Source organism: Peromyscus californicus, unplaced genomic scaffold (genome assembly GCF_007827085.1).
Source record: "Peromyscus californicus insignis strain IS unplaced genomic scaffold, ASM782708v3 Scaffold_12__1_contigs__length_115047231, whole genome shotgun sequence".
Classification (NCBI taxonomy): domain Eukaryota; kingdom Metazoa; phylum Chordata; class Mammalia; order Rodentia; family Cricetidae; genus Peromyscus; species Peromyscus californicus.
The window spans coordinates 23,084,701-23,104,725 of NW_026294413.1; the positions used below are offsets into that span (position 1 = coordinate 23,084,701).

The window sequence follows — 20,025 nt, forward strand, 5'->3', positions numbered from 1 at the left end:
CTACACCCCCCTTGTGTGCCATGTGGTGGTGAGGGCTGTTGTAGAAGATGTGTTGCTCTCATTGGTTTACTAAAGAGCTAAATGGCCAATAGCTAGGCAGGAAAAGGTTAGGTAGGACTTGTGGACAGGGAGCGAGAACTCTGGGAAGAAGGGTGGAGTCATCAGCAAGACAGAGGGAGCAAGACATTCAAGAGGACAGGTAAATGTCACAAGTCATATGGCAACATGTAGATTGATAAAAATGGGTAATTTAAGTTGTAAGAGCTAGTTAGTAACAAGCCTAAGCTATCAGCTGATCTTTTATAATTAATAATAAGTATCTGTGTGGTTATTTGGTAGTTGGCTGGCTGGACAGAAAAGTCTACCTACAGAGGGTGAAGGAAAGATGCCCTCCCTCCACTTGCCTCTGTCACCTGTGGTGGGTGAGTGAGCTGACCCTGCCCCTCACCAGCTGTAGCACTCAGGAAAGAGGGCCCTGCACCTTGCCTGGGCAGCACAGCAGAGCTGACCCTGTTGATGGGGGTACAAGTGAACTGCCCCAAGAACGTGAGCATGAGAGATCTGGCCCTGCCCCTCATTTGCCATATGGTGGTGTGGGTGAGGGAGAGATGCCTTTTCCCCTCCCTGCCCCTTGTTGCCTGTGGTGGGAGAGATGGCCCTGAGGTCTTAAGAGCAGGAGAGCTGTCCCCTGCCTGTAGCAGGAATATTAGGAGGTCTTATTAATAAAATCAAGCCTGAGGCCAGTTATTGGGGCGAATGCTGCAAGATCAGAGAGACAGAACAAGCCACAGCTACTTCACCTCGCCAGTTCCTCAGCTGATCCTGTTTCCTCGGACTGGAAGCCTCTCAGTCCTCATGCATAATGAATCTCAGCTGAACTGCTGCTAGAAGCCTAAAAGCTTAACCAGCCAAATGCTGCTAGTTTCTGGTCTTCACGCCTTATATACCTTTCTGCTATCTGCCATCACTCCCTGGGATTAAAGGCTCACTTTCTGGGATTAAAGGCATGAGTCATCATGCTTGGCTGTATCCTTGAACACATGGATTTCTGCCTCTGGAATGCTAGGATTAAAGGCATATGCTACCACTGCCTATCCTCTATGTTTAATATTGTGGCTGTTCTGTCTCTGACCCCAGATAAGTTTATTAGCGTGCACAATATTTTGGGGAACACAATACCACCTTCACCAAGTACAGCACTCAGGAGAGTGGACCCTGCACCTCACCTGAGCAGCACAGTAGAGCTGGGCCTGATGGTCCAGGTGTGGGAGAGCCCACACTGAGGGTATGAGAACTGACCTCGCCCCTTGCTCATTGCTGCAAGGAGTGAACTAGCAGGGGGCAATGCTGGAGAGCTCACCCTAATGGTGAGGACAAGGGAGAGCTGGTGGGCTGATCTACCCTGCAACAACCCAGGCCCAGAACCAGAGTTATGAGTTGGCCCACCCCAACATCCATCCCATCCCTGATCTGCTGGAGCACATGAAGGGGCTGATCCGGCAGACCCAAAGCTGCAGGATTTCCACAACACAGGGCAACAACAAAATATCTAAAAGGAGTCCCAGTGAAGGCCCAGCATTGATAGTGTAGCAGAAACCAGAGAATTTGCACCAGATCAATGACTCTCTGCAATGAATACTTGCAAGTAAAGATATATAGACAAAAGGGTTTACTGTGTGACTCACTGTGTCATACTATAGCTTCCATGACAATATTTTTCCCCTTTCCTTTTTTTTCTTTTTTCTTTTCTCTTAAATTCTGTTCTATTGGGGGGAGGGGTAGCAAGAGCAGAGGGAGCATACAAAGGGACAGGGAAATGAACAGGATCGAGATACGTGATGTGAAAGACACAAAGAATAAATAAAAAATAAGTTAACAAAAATTGGGAGGTAGTTATTCATGGTCTATGTACTAATGAGAGTAAGGTATTGAAGTCATCCACTGGAGTCAAAAGCATGTAATCTAATCATACATCTAGGGAGGGAATCTGACCACCAAGAGGCATGTGGTATAGGGGCCCACAGAGGCTCCCTAGTAAGGTCTTACTCAAGGTCAGAGAATCTGAGCTTGCTTTACCTAGCAGGGCTATATAATGGAATAATTTGGCCAGAGGCATGGTCACCAGATGTTTTGAAGAGTCTACACTTGATTGTACATTGTGCTTTGATCTTAAAAGGGGGAGGTCTTTTGCCTCTCCCCTTGGTAGTATATAAAAATCATATTAGAATAAAACTCTGGGCAGCTAGGTATTGACCCCGGACCCTCCCAAAGCTATCCTTGTGTCTCTATCTTTTTTCTCCGCCTACATTTCTATCTAATACTTCATTCCTCTCTCCTCCTGACGAAAACCCTTTGATAAGTCAGAGCTGGATACCAACAATGTGGTAATTTTTTAGGGTCTTCCATCTGGACCATGGTAATTATAACACAATTGTATTCAATTACCAAAATTAAATTGTATACACAAATGGGATGAATGTGATTATAAGTAAATCATACCACAATAAGGCTGTGAAATTCAGACATATGATGATGAAGAAAACAGCACAGAGCTTCAGCTTGGATTTGAAGTTAATGTCACCATTTGAACAAGCAGGAAAGTACAGGTATGAAAAAGAAATTACTATGAGGAAGTCTTTGTTTAACAAAAGAAGTGAAGGAATATTTCCTTCCCAACACCTTCCTTAAACCTCACTTTAGTGTGTGATACTCCCTTCCTACTGAAAGTGTGGTTTGCCAAGCCCTGCTAAAAGTACAGAGTTTCAGCCCCCATCCCTCCCCACCAAGGGCAGCTCCATAACAAACTCCCATGTAATATATGCACATTGAAGTCTGAGAAATGCTTGCGCAAAGCACTTACTTCTAGGTAAAGTCAGACCCATAATTTCTTACCTGTATCTACCAAAACATACAAATGCCTCCTTTATCTCCAGAACATCTATTCTACTCAACCAAATTCTGGGAGCTCATGTCTGACAAATACACATTAATAGACTAGAAAATTCCTTCATTTAATCCTCCTATCTCTCACCTGAACACTGATAGAACCAGAATTTTATAATGCAAAGTGCACCTGTGTTTGGAGTCATCATGAAGGCTTCCAGTTGTACCATTTACTAAGAATATGACTTTTAGCATCTTACATTGACCCCTCAGCACAGTCTCATATCTGTCATCTAGAAAAACCAACCTATCAGGCTCTGAGATTCCACACAGCATAAAGCAAAATGTCACTGTTTCAAATCTACGCACCTACAGTATTTTCCCCTCCCTTTGTACATGTATTAGTAGAAACTATAAAGCTCAGACAATTTTATTATCAAATCTCAACCATCCAACAGTTATTTGAAGAAATATTTATATTTTTATTTTTCTGCTATATTCTCACCTTGGGTGACTATTAGCTTTGTGACTTTGTTAATTGATGATACTACATTGACAAAGGGAAAGTTCTGTAAAGATTTCTTCCTGTTAGTGAGGGTCATTCACACAGAACTTAGAAATAGTTTCTAAGGGCTTGGTGAGTAAAGAGGAGCTCCCTGTAAGGAATTCAGAGCTTGACTCATTCCCTGGACTTCGCTCTTCTGAGTCACTGTCTGACCCCGCCCCCACCCTCCTCAACCCCCTCCCCCCCCCCAACCACAGAAGAGTTTCATCTTACTGGAATTACACGGTGCTATTTATTGTCACACTTGATGCGCTGTGCAGACCACCTGTTTCAAACTTCAGTGGCTACAGGGATAACAGGACTTAGGGGCAGCATATTATAGTCATTTTTTTTTCTTCTTTAATCCAGTAAAATAGATAATATAACTAACTTATCTTTTCCTCAGAATTTGGGTTTTAGAATAGTTTTAATTTAGTGATCATTAAAGCTTTGTAAAAATTTTCATAGACATATGTGGTGATAAAAATAATATCTTGTGTTATATTTCCTTACTTAACTTGAAGCTAAGGATGAAAGCGATTGCAACTTGTTGTTTTTCAAAGACTAAGCAAAATAGAGCATGAGGAACTGGTAAACAAGGAGCTATCTAAATAAAAGGTATTTATTAGTATCTACTTTTAGAAGTTCCATGCCAGTCTACAAAGGTCAAAGTGTGGCAGCGTGATCCCTAGCAATTTAGATTAGCCGAGTTTTTATAATCCTCACCTTTTAACAGGTCTGCTCCATTATCATGACAAATATGACTGATCAATGATCTTGGGTTTGATGGCATATTTTAATATACCAACTCAAGAAAGTTAAAAATAAAGACGGGCCGGGCGGTGGTGGCGCACGCCTTTAATCCCAGCACTCGGGAGGCAGAGCCAGGCGGATCTCTGTGAGTTCGAGGCCAGCCTGGTCTCCAAAGCGAGTACCAGGAAAGGCGCAAAGCTACACAGAGAAACCCTGTCTCGAAAAACCAAAAAAAAAAAAAAAAAAAAAAAAAAAAAAAAAAAAAAAAAAAAAAAAAATAAAGACGGAAGCGACTCTAAAGATCAGAACACACAGGAATGTGCTAGGCATCAAACGTAGCAGTCAGTGTCAATTGTGAATACAAATTCACTTTAGAGTTAACACTGGCCTGGTATAAATAGACTTTTGACAATGTCAGGCACACAGCACAAGAAAAAGAAAGAGAAGTTCATTTTCCAATGCTATTCTGTCTGTTTAGGCAACATGGCAAAAGGAGACATCCCTTGGCTGAAAACCTAAACTTTAATTATTTGCCGAAGGTCACCCAGCCAAGGAAGTTTGCCTTCTCTCTGCTTCATTTCACTCCCGGCATCTGAAGCAAAGGGAAAATGCCTGGCTGGGCTGTTTCTAATTTAGAAGTAAGTTCAGTAAGACCCTTGAGTGAGTCTGATAACCTTTAGCCAATATGCCTAAACCTGAGTAAGCGATAGGAATATTTCCGAGGTGCTCTGGGTCCTCTAACACAGTGATTTCCTAATCTCCTTGCTACACCTCACTCCAATCCGGTGTTGCCTTAGAGTCGACAACTATGAATCATTACAATGCTCCTTAACACCCAAAACCAAAAATTAATTAAGCTTTTCCTCTTCTTTGCTCAAGGTGGAAGGTAGGTGAGTCTTGGTTCCTTTATCTATTCATAGGTTTGGAGTCTATATATGCTGAATGTTAAATATTCATTGGACACTGCTTTAAAGGTGCCAGAGAAAAGGTCCACAAGTGAGGAAATCTCAGTCAGTACCCCTACCTGGGCCTCGCCACAAACCCACCCTGGCCCAGCAGCCCATTAAAACTGCTACTTGTATCTACCCTGGAAATAGTTATGTCCAAACCTGATTGGCCTACAGCTTAAGCCAATGGTGTCAGTCTTTTAAAGTAGGTAACCCTCCCCACCATTTCTTATTAGTCACACAAAACCAAAGAGGGGCATCGAACTTTATTTCTCAATATCTAGGCTACCATCCTGCATGCTGCCACTACCTACAGGAAATAATGTCACTCATACTGTCCGTGGTGCTTTGAATGAGATTGGCACCCATAAACATTCAAATGGCCCCCATTTGAATGCTTGACAGGTCACCAGGGAATGGCACTATTTGAAAGGAGGTGTGGCCTTATTGGAGGGAAGTGAATCACTGGAGGTAGGCTTTAAGGTTTTCAAAAGCCCAGACCAAGCCCAGTGGCTCTCTTCGTGCTGCCTGGGGATCTGGATGTAGAACTCTCAGCTTCTTCTCCAATACCATGTCTGCCATACTTCCCTCCATGTTGATAATGGACTAAATCTCTGAACTTTTAAACAAGTCTCAAATACTTTCTTTTATAAGAGTGGCCATATTCACGGTTTCTCCTCACAGCAATAGAACACTAAGAAAGACTGTCTCTCCCAGACACAGTCCACGCCCCTTTGGAAAAGGAAATTTACCTACAATTATTATCTGTAGCTCCACTCTTCAAAGACACAGAAATCTGTGGTGTGAGCTATTTGGTGGCCTTTTGCAGGTAAATACACTTTTTAGCAATTTTCCCTCCAAGAATGAATCACAAGAGGCCTAGTTACAAACAGGTCAGCCAAATGGCTTAACCCCACACACGGAACACTGAATGAATCCTTGGAAGGCAATTTCCCCATCTCAGCAAACTGAAGAGAAAAAGCACGAAGCAGAAGCATTCGGGGCTGGCAGCTGGCGATATCGTTGCGATGAAATGAAACAGCAGGAACTCTGATACTTGATATTTTGTTTGGGGACGTCTCCCCCAAACTGTTCTGAGTCCACAGAGCAAACTCTTGGTAAACTAACCATTTAAACTGTGTTAATGCAAACAGCACTTAATTCAAAGCAGGCACTTCTCTCAGGCTCACTAAATCCTCCTTTCTTTCCTGTAAAGCTTGAGAAGCATGGGCTAATCTGAACTGTGTTGGTTCAAAGTATGGCTTTAATCTGCTTTTTAGATGACAACATTATAAAAATCATACGGATCACATTTAAGAATATTAGTGTGCACCACTTGGATTTATAACGATAGGTTGACTTTCTCCTTCCGCGTCTCTCCAGTGGCACTGGCACTGTTTGCCTGGGTTACTATGCCTGTTTGCTCACTGGTTTCTGAGGCAACAACACTAAGCTTGTTAGAAGACGGGGTGATAACTTTAAATCTTCCACCAGGTTTAGGAGAGGCTCAAAAAAGGAGGATGTGCCTGAGAAATGAAGGCTGAAGTCTTCAGTCACTATTCTCACCCAGAATTGGGGCTCAGAATGCCAGAAATTATACCAGGCAATTTCCCCTAAACTTTGACTGTTTCATTAGCCTAAACTTTCCAGAAGCAAACAAACAATAACCAATAAACAATTTCTATGTTTGTTCTTTTAAATACTTGATAGCCAGGTTCTACTTTTAAAAAAGAAAAAAAAACTCTCAACAGAAACACATCAATAGAAAACTACATTTCCTACATTTGTTCGGTTTTGCTTTTTTTTATTTTCTCAACGTATGTAGGTAAAACTGGAAAGACCAAGCATCATACCTCAGTTAATATAATCAAGGTTCTTTCTACTTTGATGAAACAAAGTGGCATTCTCCCAGAGGAGAATTCAGCCGGATCTCAGTGGGCAACGTGGCTTGCAATTCACACTTGAGCTCAGTCAAGATCATGAACTCATTCCGTGAGGAAAGAGAACATAAGTCCTCCAAAATCCTTTCCCATACCAGCTTCTGACCTCATCTGCCACCTCTCTGTGACTGAAATGACACTTCACAAAACTAGGAGGGAAGGGGGCAATGCTAAAAATAAGCCACTAAGTAATGCAAAGGCTTGGGTTTGAATGTGCTGCTAATGGCGTCATCTGAATTTGTGAAATATTTCTTCCTTAAAATGGGGGAAGTTAAGCTGTTTAGAGAAATCAATTAAAATTAAAATCTTGACATTTTCAGGAAATACAGTGAAAAAATGAATTTCTTCAAAGTTGACTTAAAAAAAACCTCACGTGTAACATGGTGGAAGCAAACAGCAATCCTCTCTCATTCTAGCTTCCGTATTTTAACAAAATTAAGTCTATCAAGCCAATTGAACATAAATTATTTGTTTATTATTTATTTAAGGGGGCGGGAGAGCATATGCGCTGTTCTTGTAAAGCATCAAAATCCAGTTCTTAGCACCCACATGTGGCTCATGACCACCTGAAGTGCAGCTCTATGAAGACTCCACACCTCTGGCTTCTGTGGGCATCCACACTAACATGAACATACCTATACCTATACACAGAATTAAAAATAAAAATATTTTTTAAAGAAACATGCATCTAGTCAAGATCTGTTCCCAGTAAAAAGAAGAGCTGAGTCCCAAATGCCCTAAATTTGGAAAAATAAAGACTTGCAGCTGATAAACACAATCTAAGGAGCCAGAAGTGACTTTCTCCCTCTAAGGCACATGCAGGACAAAAAAAAAGGTGGCTAAATCATTCAAATGTTCACAATAACATATTAGCATTTATTGAGCATGTACTAAATGCCAGTCCTTACATGCTTGCATGCTGATTTCCTCTAACCGGCCCAACACTCTCAGGAGGCAGGGTGCCTCACCTGCTGTAGCACTTTCTAGACTTCAGTCAAACAACAGTTACCTGGGTCATCCCAGTAAGTTCCAGAGTTTAGCACACAACATGATGCAGAGCAAGCAAAGAATTACCATTTGCCATGGCATTAAGCTTACAGAGACTCCAATCCATCACAAGGAAGAAACGTGACCTGGCTGAGGTCATTTGCCACCAAAATACAGAGAACAGGAATTAGCCCAACTCAGAAGACACCAAACTCATCCCAGATGCTTGGTCCACAGCAAGCCATACTCCTCACTCGAGTTTTTTTTTTTTTTTTTTTTTTTTTTTTTTTGCTGGCTCCCAGAGAAAAGAGATTGAAACTCAACCAGAGGTTTGGTGGAAACAGTTCAAACAAACATCTAGGGAAAGGTCAATTTTCTCGGTGTTCACAGTCTCCAAAGTTCTGTCACAGTCAGTGTGATGGGGAGGGGGACACCTGATCTTTAATGTGGCAGACTGGCAGATGTACCCAGAGAGGTAGCTTCCTTACCAGTCTGCTAGCAGCTTTGAGATGAGGCTTCCTGTAATTGTTGCTAAAGTGTTTTCTTAAAGTAACACTAGTGACTTGTCATAAGAAATTACCGCCACCAGGAGTGTCTGCTTTTCAAACTCTATCCTCCTTGCCTTTAAGTTTTACAGGGAAGTTCACATCCCACAGTCTGGGATGTAAACCCAATCTTCCACCCCAGAACTCTTAAGTGTATATTTTAGAGTTCGCGAGATAGAGAACGGTGCATGATGATAATATAAACACATAGAAATGTTTCTAATATTTCATGTAAACACACAAATGCAAATATGTAATTGTCTACAAATATGTAATTGTATATGTAGTTGTAAATATGTATTATTTATACAACTATCGAAGAATTTACTGAAACTTCCACCAACTACTTTGAAAGACTCATGGTCCAAAGTTCCCACTTGGCTTTGTTTCCTCTTTGTGAGTGAGTGATAAACGCACCCCTTTTTGACACTGTACAGGTTTCAAAAAGTGTTGTGATATAGCATATCATTATCCTGCGGTGATAGGTCACAGGCAATTGAGACGAGAAGTTCAATGACTGCTTTGCCAGATCAGCCTTGAGTGTGTGATGAGAACAAAGAGAGGAAGGCAGGACAACGGGGAAACGAGCTTCTCCCCACCTTCCGAGCATGACTTTGAAGTACCCAGGAAGTGACTATAATTAAAATCCAATTTCCAAATCAATGTTTACACTAGGTTCCAGAAGATAAAAGGAATAATATATGCTCCTTGTTTTAAATAGTGTTGTGATTTAGCCAAAGTTTATATGTAGATGAATAAGAACTTCGAAAACCTAATGGAAAAATCTGTGTCCCCCCCCCCCCAGTTAGAAGAGTTCCTTGTTTAAAAAGCTCAAGTGATTGTGCATTCTTATCTTTTCTCTCTTTGCCAGGTATCAGAAGGGCAGGGTCTCAGATAGCTCAGGCTAGCCTTGTTCTCTCTGTGTAGCTGAAGATGATCTTAAATTTCTGATCCTTCTACCTCTACCTTTCACATACTGGGGTTACAGATATACCTAGTACATCCCCTGTCTTCACCTCCCTGGAATTATAGGCATACACGACCATACTCAGTTTATAGAGATTCAAACTTAGAATTTTGTGCATGTTGATCAAGCACTCTACCCACTGACTTACATCTCAGCCTCCCATGGGTTTATCTTGACACAATATATTCCAACTATAAATTCATGGGACTATTTGTCAAATTGTCAAGCAAATCCCACTGTATTTGCGGATTATAGGTACCTGTCAGTAAATTCTGTATCAATCTTTTGCTATGATAAACAAGTAAATTACTCTTCTAAAACAAAACATACTTTTGCCCTCACACAGATGATTGGTTAAAACAGGCCAGAACATAACAAGCAACTCAGAGAAAAGCAAGACTTAATGCTGGTAGCTCACACTGTCAAAATCAGCAGAGGGACTGGAGAGTTGGCTCAGCGCTCGTTGTTCTTGCAGACAACCTGGATTTGGTTGCTAACACTCACAAGGTAAGTTCACAGCCATCTATAATTCCAATTTCAGGGGATCCAGGACCTCCTTCTGAATTCCAGGGGCACCAGGCACATGTGGTTCAGAGACATACATGCAAGCAAAACATTCATTCACACAAAGTAAATCTAAAAGAAATGGATATCTAAACAAACAGCTGGAAGACTACAGATGTGCTTGGGCATGTAATTTTTAAAGAGGGACTCATTGAGCAGAGGTGGCCATACAGATAATGATTTGAGATACAGATGAATGTCTTTCAGAGAGATGCCTGTCTCCTTGGGCCTTGTTTTGAAAGGCCTGCTATCTGATGGGGGAAGCAATGAACTGTCGGACTCCCGTGGGCTGACTCATGTCAACCGCTGATCAGCTCAGCCACGGAGGGAAACTCTTTGAAGCATGAACACAGGTGAGGTTGCTTGTGAAGATAAAGACCCTGGCCAGACTGGAGTGTGAAATGGCAGCCAGCAGGCCAAAGCAGAATCAGGCAGAATCATTTTTAGATTTGAAGTAGAGAAAGCTAAGGAAGAGCTGACACCCAGAAGCCTTTGATTCTGGGAAGCAGATTAAGAACTAGAAACGGTGAAAAACAGATAAATAAAAACTGCATTCTGCTCGGACTTAACCTCAGACCTGCCTCATGTTTCCCAGGCATTGGCAGAGGCGAGGACTCTTAGATGCTCAGACTTTGCAAGGGAAGACCATGCACCAGCTTCACCTGCTGGCCTCCATCGGGGCCTCAGAACCCCCAGAGGAATTAATGTCCCCCTCCCAGGAAGTTCCTGTCCCCAAAGAATGGTGCAAGGAGATGCAGATGGACACAGCACAATGGACTTCCTTTCTGCCCTCTCTTCTGAGAATCAATAGGAAGGGGACATTTAAAATAGTAACACACAGTGACAGGTGGAAGTCACCACGCTCAAGAGACAGATCCAAGTTTGGGTAGTGCTAAGCTTACTTTAAATAAATAAATAAAGATGAAGATGGTGAGATGCTCATTTAAAAGACAAACTTGCAATGAAAGATCTGAAACCAGGCTTAAATTAAAAAAAAAATAGGGGCTGGATAAATGGTTCTATGATTAAGAGCACTCATTGCTCCCCCAGAGGACTCAAGCTTGGTTCCCAGCACTCATGTGAGAAGGCTCACAACCAGTTGCCTGTAACTCCAGCTCTAGGATATCCAACACCCTCATCTGGCTTCTGAGAGCACCCACACACTTGGCATATACTCAGAGACACAAACACTTAAAAAAAACAAGCATAATAATAATCTTAATATAGAAAGTACTCAAAATAAATTATTTTTACCTACATGAAAAAACTACAGATAAACACATATACACACACACACACACTCAGGCTCCATTTGACAGACTTCCAAACACAGTCCCAGCTGGGAACCTGAATGACTTCACAGTGCTGTGACAAAAATCAAGCTGGCTTCTGAAGCCAGAGACCCGCACACCTGAAATGCCATTTTGAGCTTTCCATTATTTTCACAATGGAACAATATTAACACTAATTTTACTCCTAACCATTCTTCCTTTGGCAGCTAGCAAGTGTTTAAAAATGGAAAAAAAAAATCTTGATTCCTGCACTCTTAAAGTAATACATAAGAAAAACGCAGAGAACAGCATTATTTAAAGTTATATTTTATACTTAAAGTGTTACTAACCTAAGAAATGCGGCACTAAGCCCATAGTAGAAAATAATTTCTTTTCGTGACAGAAATATTGTGTTCAAAAGCACTGTCATTCTGTAATTATGTTATGAACAGAATGCATCTGAAGAAGTGTTAAAATCTAGATTGGAATGTGGAGGGGGTGGAGGGAACAAACATGTTTACAGTCTGTTCAAATCTGCAACTTCAAATGTTTGAGAGAAATTGTTTGGAATGGGCTGGGGAGATGGCTCAGTAGGCAAAGTACTTTCTGGGCAAATCGTGAGGGCCTGAGTTAGGATCCCGAGCATGCCCTCAGAAGGCCGGCGCAGGGCCTGAGTTAGGATCCTGAGCATGACCTCAGAAGCCCGGCGCAGGGCCACATGCCTGTAACTGAAGCACTCGGTGTGGAGATGGGCAGAGGCTGGGGCCTTACTGGCCACCCAGACTAGCCTACTTGGCAAGTTTCAGGGCAGTAGAAGACCCTGTCTCAAAAATGCAAGTGAAAACTGATAGAAGACACCAATATCAACCTCTGGCCTCCACATGTGCACACATGAGTTAGTGTACCTGTGCACACGCAGGCATACACTACATACACACACACACACACACACACACACTCCACACATACATACATGTACTCACACAAAGAAAAAGTTGTTTTAAGCAATGTTTTAAATATGCTTTAGCTTATAAGTCAGAAATTGTTAAACATATACTGTTAAAACTTTTAAATGTTCAGCCCGACCTTGCCACCAACTCCAAGTCCTGTAAGAAAAATCTAGGACTCTTCTCTGATGAGTTAATTTCTGATAGAATCAGTCACTCTGTACCTCTCTTTCTGACCAGATACCATCACAAAGACCTTGGCCCTTGCTGTGAGGAGTCCCCAGTGTGCTGTAGCATGCCTCTGTGGTCACTGGGTAGGGGGTGCCTCGTCACTCATTCCCCATGGATTATGTATGTTCAGTTCAGTGTGGATACTCAGTAAACTGGTTAAAATGTTAAAATGATATGAGCTAAGTTTCATGGTCACATATTGGGTTAGTTCTCCACCTGTCATTCATGGAGACTAAATCCTAAGTTTATTTATTAACCCTTTCGAAGAAAAACTATAAATGGATCCGACTGATTTATGAATAAGACCCAATACCAAAATGAATAGAATCATTCAAATGTACTTGAAAAACTTCAAACTAGTTCTCCCTGCAAAGCAAAATACCTGAGGAAACTAGATCATATGTGACGGTGTACAATTACGGAGGCAGAAAGAGTACTCTAGTTCTGTTTCAATGGTGGACATTTGTGGCGAATTAAATTTGAAGTCACAAATTACTAAAAACAATGGACACAATCCAGGATGTGGATTCCTACAGTCAGTCACTGCCACCAGCTCTTTAACTGCTCTGTTCTCTCTGCTCACTTTCAAACACTCAATTCTCCCACACTCAATGTGCCCAGTGTACGTGTCTCCTCCACCCACCAACAAAAACGCCTCCTGCTCCACAACACAGAGTATATTAACTACTCCTCTTTTCTCTTGGTATACCGTGGCTACCTTGCATGAGAAGCCAAGGCCAGCATAAGTCTGTAAGCAATTAGATGTGGCCTGAATGGTTCAATAATGTCAGCACACTTAAAATAATCAAATGGCTTACTACAGTTTTGCTAAATTGAATGTCTACAGATGAGCACAACAATCTCAAGAGTACTACGCACATTCACACTCTCAGACAAATCACAATGAGCCTTGCCATTGAAATAAACATACTATCACAGAAACGCAGTTATTCGATGACAGTAAACATGAAGTGACATCATAGTAGTGTCACAAGTCTGTCCGGTCAGAGTCTTTCATTTCCCTGTGGCTATTTTGCTGGCAAAGAGGGACTTCTATGTCTACATCAGAATTTCTGAACCCCAGCAGTATTCCTGCTGGAATAGGAAAACCCTCCCTCATTGAGTCTGTCCTATGGGCTACAGGGCACTCAGTATCACCGTGGCCTACTCAATAGATGCCTGTAGCACCCCACACCAACTATGACAATCAAAAATGTCTCCATACATTGCCAAATGTCCCCAGGGGGGAAAAACTGCCTCCACAAGAGAACCACTGATCTAATCGATGCCAAGTCCTTTAATCTACAATAATGATAGGACAAGAGTTGACCTACAGGAATTTGCACGTTACATAACAACCAAAACTAACAACCACACTTCTCTTGATTTGCCTTTCTTTAAACCTGCTTCCTTTAAAGAAAAGTTCCTTCTCAAAGCACAGGGGAGGTCATTTGCCAGTGATCTTCAGTCTTTTCCGGGAGGGCCTGAGCCTCCCACTACAGTAGACCCAGAGCTCACCCTTTATGGCCCGGCAAGACACAAGCACGGAAAGTTCTCCAGCAGATTCAGAGCTGTGGCTCGGGCTCTCACCCTGACCGAGGCACACCTTGCTATGACAGGCTTGTGGTTTCCACTCCAACAGGTTTTCTGCCAGCCTCGCACAAGCCCAGTTTCACTTTGTCAGTAAGTAAATTTCACTGAAGGCTGAGCCCAGAAACTGATTTCTTGTCAACCTTTTAGACCCAACCACTCCTGAAAGCGGCTCCGGGCAAGCCCTACATGCAACACCCTCGAAATTAGGGGCCCACAAACTTGTTTCGCCTAGTTCTCACGCACAGGCTGCCGAGGTTCAAAGCCACATGATTGTGGAGGGGAACTCACTTAGCCTTCATACGTATCACCAGCTTAAGGGAAAGAACAGTTTGAAGGCTTCAGTTTCTTTGCCCAGATAGGTCTTAGGAAAGGAAATTAAGCAAATGCACTTTTGAATGGAAGTTAAAAGGACCTTGTGTATGGCAGAAGTAAGCATTTTCAGCAGCCAAACTTAGGATTTGAGCTTTGTTTCAATTCAACAGAAATGGACAGACTCCCCTTCCAGGTACCTATCACCGCTGTGGAGTTGGGAAAACACGCTACAGAGAGGTGAGTCGGTGTGGGACAGGTTGCTCCTCTGAAATATTTACTGTCTGATTTTAAAGCATCCCCTGCTGCTTGGGATTTTAGGTTAGACTGCTAGGAGACAATGCGGACCATTGGAAATACCTGTGGCATTGTTTTTCTTCATGAAACAATGGCCCTGTTCAAGATTCGATAGTTGATTTTACTAATGACTAAAGCTTCAATACTGAGCATAAGTGCACAAACTTTATCTAAAGCATAGACGCAGTTTTCCATTTTCACTATTTCTACAAATAGAACAAAAGCATTTCCTCACTTGGAAAAATGTTAATTAAGTCCAAGAGCCGGATAAGGAGGTAAGCATTATTTCAAAATTATATAACTTCCATGTCACATTCTCCTGGTGACACAATTGTATTAGTGATTTCCTGGATGCAAATTAGATGTGTAGGAAAAAAAATATATCTTGTCACAGCTTAAAACCATGTTCCCGAAACCATTCACTCACACACGAGCACTACTGCCCACATAAACTCCAACAGAGTAGCCGCAGATGTGTGTGCACATCCACATTTACCTCCTCGTCCAAAGTATTGAAACAGTGGGGAAAGGTTCACTATTTTAAAAGCAACCACAATCAGTGAGGTCTTTGGTCCTAAGGCAGGTAGTCCTTCTAAACATTAACAAGTGGCTTTTACCGGTTGTTTCCTGTCATTTTTCTGTTAAGAATCATGTCCTGTTTCCAACTACCTAAAAACTACTTCAAACTGATTATTTTTTACCTTAAATTATAGTAATAGCCTCTAAATTCACTTCATAATTATAATAAATATCCTCACCATTAGCAACCAAACACTATCATGCTGGAAAATATTACAATACAAACCGCCACTCTGGTCAGTACAGAGATTTACAACAAGATCATGACACAGTATCAGTTACAGCTGGCTTCACACTCTCAGTCCCCAAGCCATTTTTTAAAGAGTCTATTTTGGAATGAGACAGAGAGAGGAAAGATCGTTCTGTAATCGCAAAAATCTCTCGGCAATTATTTTCAATTAAGCTGCAAGCCTTCAGTTTAAAAAATATATACCTATTTATTACATTTATCTATGGCATATTATACATGTAAAACACACTAGTGAAACTTACTTGACAGTGACTCGATTTGATAAATCCTGTAGATCCCCGGGATGAAAAAGCTGGGCTTCTTTCAATCCAATCTGTTCACAAGCTTTCAAAAAAACGTTTATATTATCCTGTGAAAAGAATTGGAAAGTGATTGTTTAGCTGAGCTTGCTCTCAGACAAAGGTTACCAATTTTTATGATACAAATTCCCAGCTTCAAAGTCCAATTATAGTCAGCCAAAGAGGCGGTGGCAAGAACAGCGCATAAGTGTATTTGAGAGGGGAAAAAAAAAGTCCGCGGACACGTATAGCCTTTCAGTCTTCCAGAGCATAAAAAGTGCTGTATCTCTGGCCGAGCATACACTGTTTCTGTGATCTTTGTGACTGGCACGTTAAACATTACCTGTTATAGGACAAGCGCCTAGCCAGTGAGCAGTAATCTACACTTTGATGTCAGCTCTGCTCTGCAAACAAACGCCCTCTTCCCAGCTTCGCACGGCAAGCTTCACCTCTTTAAAAATAACTCCAGCTACTGACATTCACCCACCCAGAAACTGTTGGCAGGGAAGAAATAAGAGGAGGAACGTTCTGTTTCTATGATTACAAATTACAGAATGGCTGTGGAATACCACACCTGGAATCTGGGTTTGGTTGCTGAGCCAGCTCGTGACAGGCACAGAGACCATGCTATAGGGCCCAGGAGAAGCCTGGTGCTTATTGGCTGAACCGTACCATTGGGGAGTGGCATATTACTCGTTCCCTGCACCTGTCTGAAGAGCTGCCTCCAAAAAAAACTGAAAACCTATCCCCCACCTCCAAGCCTGCCCTCCTATCTAATTTCAAAACCCCGATCCTTGATTCACAAACCAATGCTTGCCATTATGCTAAGCTGCTGCGAGACCACGATATATTCTATTTTCAGAGCTCTGCATCGCAGCCACACATATTGGTTACTAGGATTAGCTTTGGCATCACCCTTTACTGCTCTTGAAAAAGAAAAGTACTTTGTGTGGCTGAGTTCCTGGTGACTCCGTGTGGACTCTTTACTTTTGCTTTGCTGGGGTTGTGGGCAGGGGAATGTCTCGCTTGCATGCTAGCACACGCTTGTCCACTTAGGTTGACTGGCAACACCGCCGCTGTGGTGTGGGCCTCCCTGCAGCCACACCCACATCCCTCCCTCCACAGACCAGAAGACAATCTGCCGCTTGGAGAAGGCAGGACTTCCTACGCACAGGCAGCAAAGCCAGGATAATTGAGAAGATCAGGAAAAAAAAAATGAGAGGCAAGCAGGCCAACTCAGCCACTTAGGTTCCTCGGAGAATAAGGGGACTTCAGAAAAGTGCAAGGGAAAGTGTGACCAGAGAAAGGCAGCGTTGACTGGCAAGGAAGGGAGAGACACTAACAATCAACAACAACAAACTATTTGTGGATGTGGGAGGTTGTTCCAGGATGTCTCAGCAACCGCAGTGTGACTAGGATGAGTAGGAACTGAAATGTTTGTATCATTTGAAATAAGTTGGCCCCAAAGATTTCAGAAATTTCTAAGTAAAAAAAAAAAATTGAGCCACCTAAACAGATCACTTAATTTTAAATTGACTTTATGTAGGAAAGGGGGTAATAGAGTGGAGAGAAACTGAGGAAGACACCCAAAATTGACCTCCGACCTCCATATACATGTGTTCACATATATACACATCCATGCATACATGAACATGTACAACCATGTACACACACACACACACACACACACACACACACGTGTGTAACTTACTACCAAAATTCTAGTAGGAACACAATGATAATTTCACTGTTAAGCTTACAGTTTCTAAATGCTATACTATCTGTAATTATTTGAAAACACAAGCTAACCATTTTAATAATGCCTACTCTCAGAAGAGCAGACAACAAAAATGAATCATTAGGCCAACATCCCACACCCGACAGGAAGCAAATCTCACATAAAAAAGAGAAAATAAACTATTAAGCATCTTCATATCTGCCTAACTTGGCTCTGAATGCTTAAAGTCACATGAACTATCATCTGAGAATATAGGACAGTAGAAGAATGCTTGCCTAGCAGACATAAGACCCCCGCAGGGTGCCTGGAACCACAGATAAATAAATAATAAAGTACTGAAACGAAATCAAACATAGAATAATCTTAAGGAACTGAGAGTAAAAACAACCAGCATATTTTACAAAAATATAATGGTACTCACCTGGTGAACAAAATGTACGAGCCGGTAAGGGAGAGGCCAAAGATTCCTCAAAACCCATCTAAGTATTTAGAGAGAAACCACTTCAAACCGAAAGTGGCCATACTCCATCAGGAACAAAGTTCAAGGAAACACCCAAGTGTTGCGATTATATCCTACTCTTAAGTAAAAGCCTTTTTACCAGCCACAAAGCAGAATGCCATTTTAAAAGCTTAGTGGTATTCGGTTTTAAAGCAGAAAAACCTTCTATATAAATTCACACATGGCCTATGCACTGGGAATGGGTCCTACTCCAATCAGAATTGTAACCTACATCATCGCATCTTGGACTGGAGCCCACTGGTAATTTATTTCCTGCAGTTTCAAAGGATCCAGGCAGAGCATTGCCTCAGGGGATATACAAAATTATAAAATAAAATTTTCATGTCTGTTCCAACATCAAGCAGCCACACCCAGCTCAGCATAATAAAAAGAAAGCATTTAGCCTTCACTGGATGGAATTATTTTCACTTGAAACTACCAAAAAAGGAGTGGGGCGGGGGGGGGGGGGTGCAAAAATAAAACAATAATAACAACAAAGCACAAATGGAAATCAACCTCATCTAATTGGGAGCCAGGACTGGCTTTAGAAAGATTAGTTATGCTTTCTGGCCCCATGTTTCTTATCCATGCAGTGAGTGGCATACAGATCTGCAACCCATTACAACGGCGGGCAATTCTCTCCACAAGAAGAACGGTGACCAAACCCCCAATCTCTCAAATATGCCATAGCCCAATCGCTAGAAAAGACTTCCTGTCGAAATGAGCCTGCTTTAAACATACACGATGATGATCCATACACCTTCAGTGCCAGCGGTAACTTCTCAAAACAAACCAAAATAATAATAATAATTAATAATAATAATAATTAATAATGATACGCTCTAATATATCTAAGTAGCTCCTTCTCATTTACAGTGTTTGTATGGGGAGGAAGGAAGGAAAACACTACAGAAAAAGTCATCTTGAGATTTTCATACTCTCTGAAGCCCCCTCTCCACCTCTGATTGATCATCAGGAAAGTGATACTTACTAAGACACTAGGATAAAAATGCCAGAAAGAGCTACAAAAGTTCTCCAGTTTGTATCGGTTGATTGCAGGACTTCTCATAGTTATACAATGCTGCAAAATAAAAGATCCTAAGACAGTGGCTTCTGGTAATTTTGCAGAGTCTGGAATGTGGGATAGCCTGGACTAGGTGGTTCTGACATGGAGGACCCCTCATCCAGCTATAAGTGAGAAGTCAGCCCAGTCTGCAGTCATCTAAAGGCTCTCCTGGTTTTGCGGCTGTTCACAAGATGACTCACTCATGTGGTTGGCAAACAGATGATTCCATAGGACTGCCCGATAGAGCCAATGATGTGAGAGGAGCAAGCGGAAGCTGCACTTCCTGGCTTTTAAAGTCTTGTCCCATCATTTCTATAAGATTCAACAGTTCCAGAGACCAGCCCTGCTCAGTCAAGACTATACAAGGACATAAACAATATATGAGGATCATCAGGCCACGCTAGAACATTGGCTCCAATACTTCATTGTCTGGACACTAGTGATTTACACTGCACTCATGTAAAAAAATTCACACTCTCTCCCAAGGCCTCAGAAATTCTGTTTATTAACGTATTTGTTTAGTATATGTATTTGTGTGTGTGTGTGTGTGTGCATTGGGGTGTGTGTATGATATTTATATGCTAGTATGGATGCATGCATGCCACAGCACACATGTAGAGGCCAGAGAACAACTTTCAGGTGGCGAAATTCTCATTCTACCATGGGTTCTAAGAATCGCACTCAGGTTGCCAACTTTGTGTGGCAGATGCTTTTACCCACTGTCTTAGTTAGAGTTGCTATTGCTGTGGTGAAATTCTATGACTACGGAAAGTTGGGGAGGAAAGAATTTGTTTGGCTTACATTCCCATGTTGTAGGCTATCACTGAAGGAAGTCAG

At 41.9% G+C, this 20,025-nt stretch overlaps 1 protein-coding gene across 8 annotated transcripts in view; it reads right to left on the reverse strand.

Moving 5' to 3' along the window:
• The window catches only part of Lmo7 (LIM domain 7), a 216,058-nt gene that overhangs the window by 84,566 nt on the left and 111,467 nt on the right, over positions 1-20,025 (reverse strand). For all 8 annotated transcript variants that reach the window (XM_052732559.1, XM_052732566.1, XM_052732565.1 and 5 more), the window contains exon 4: positions 15,850-15,956. In XM_052732559.1, coding sequence (XP_052588519.1) covers positions 15,850-15,956 — 107 coding nt within the window. The remainder of the gene's footprint in view (positions 1-15,849; positions 15,957-20,025) is intronic.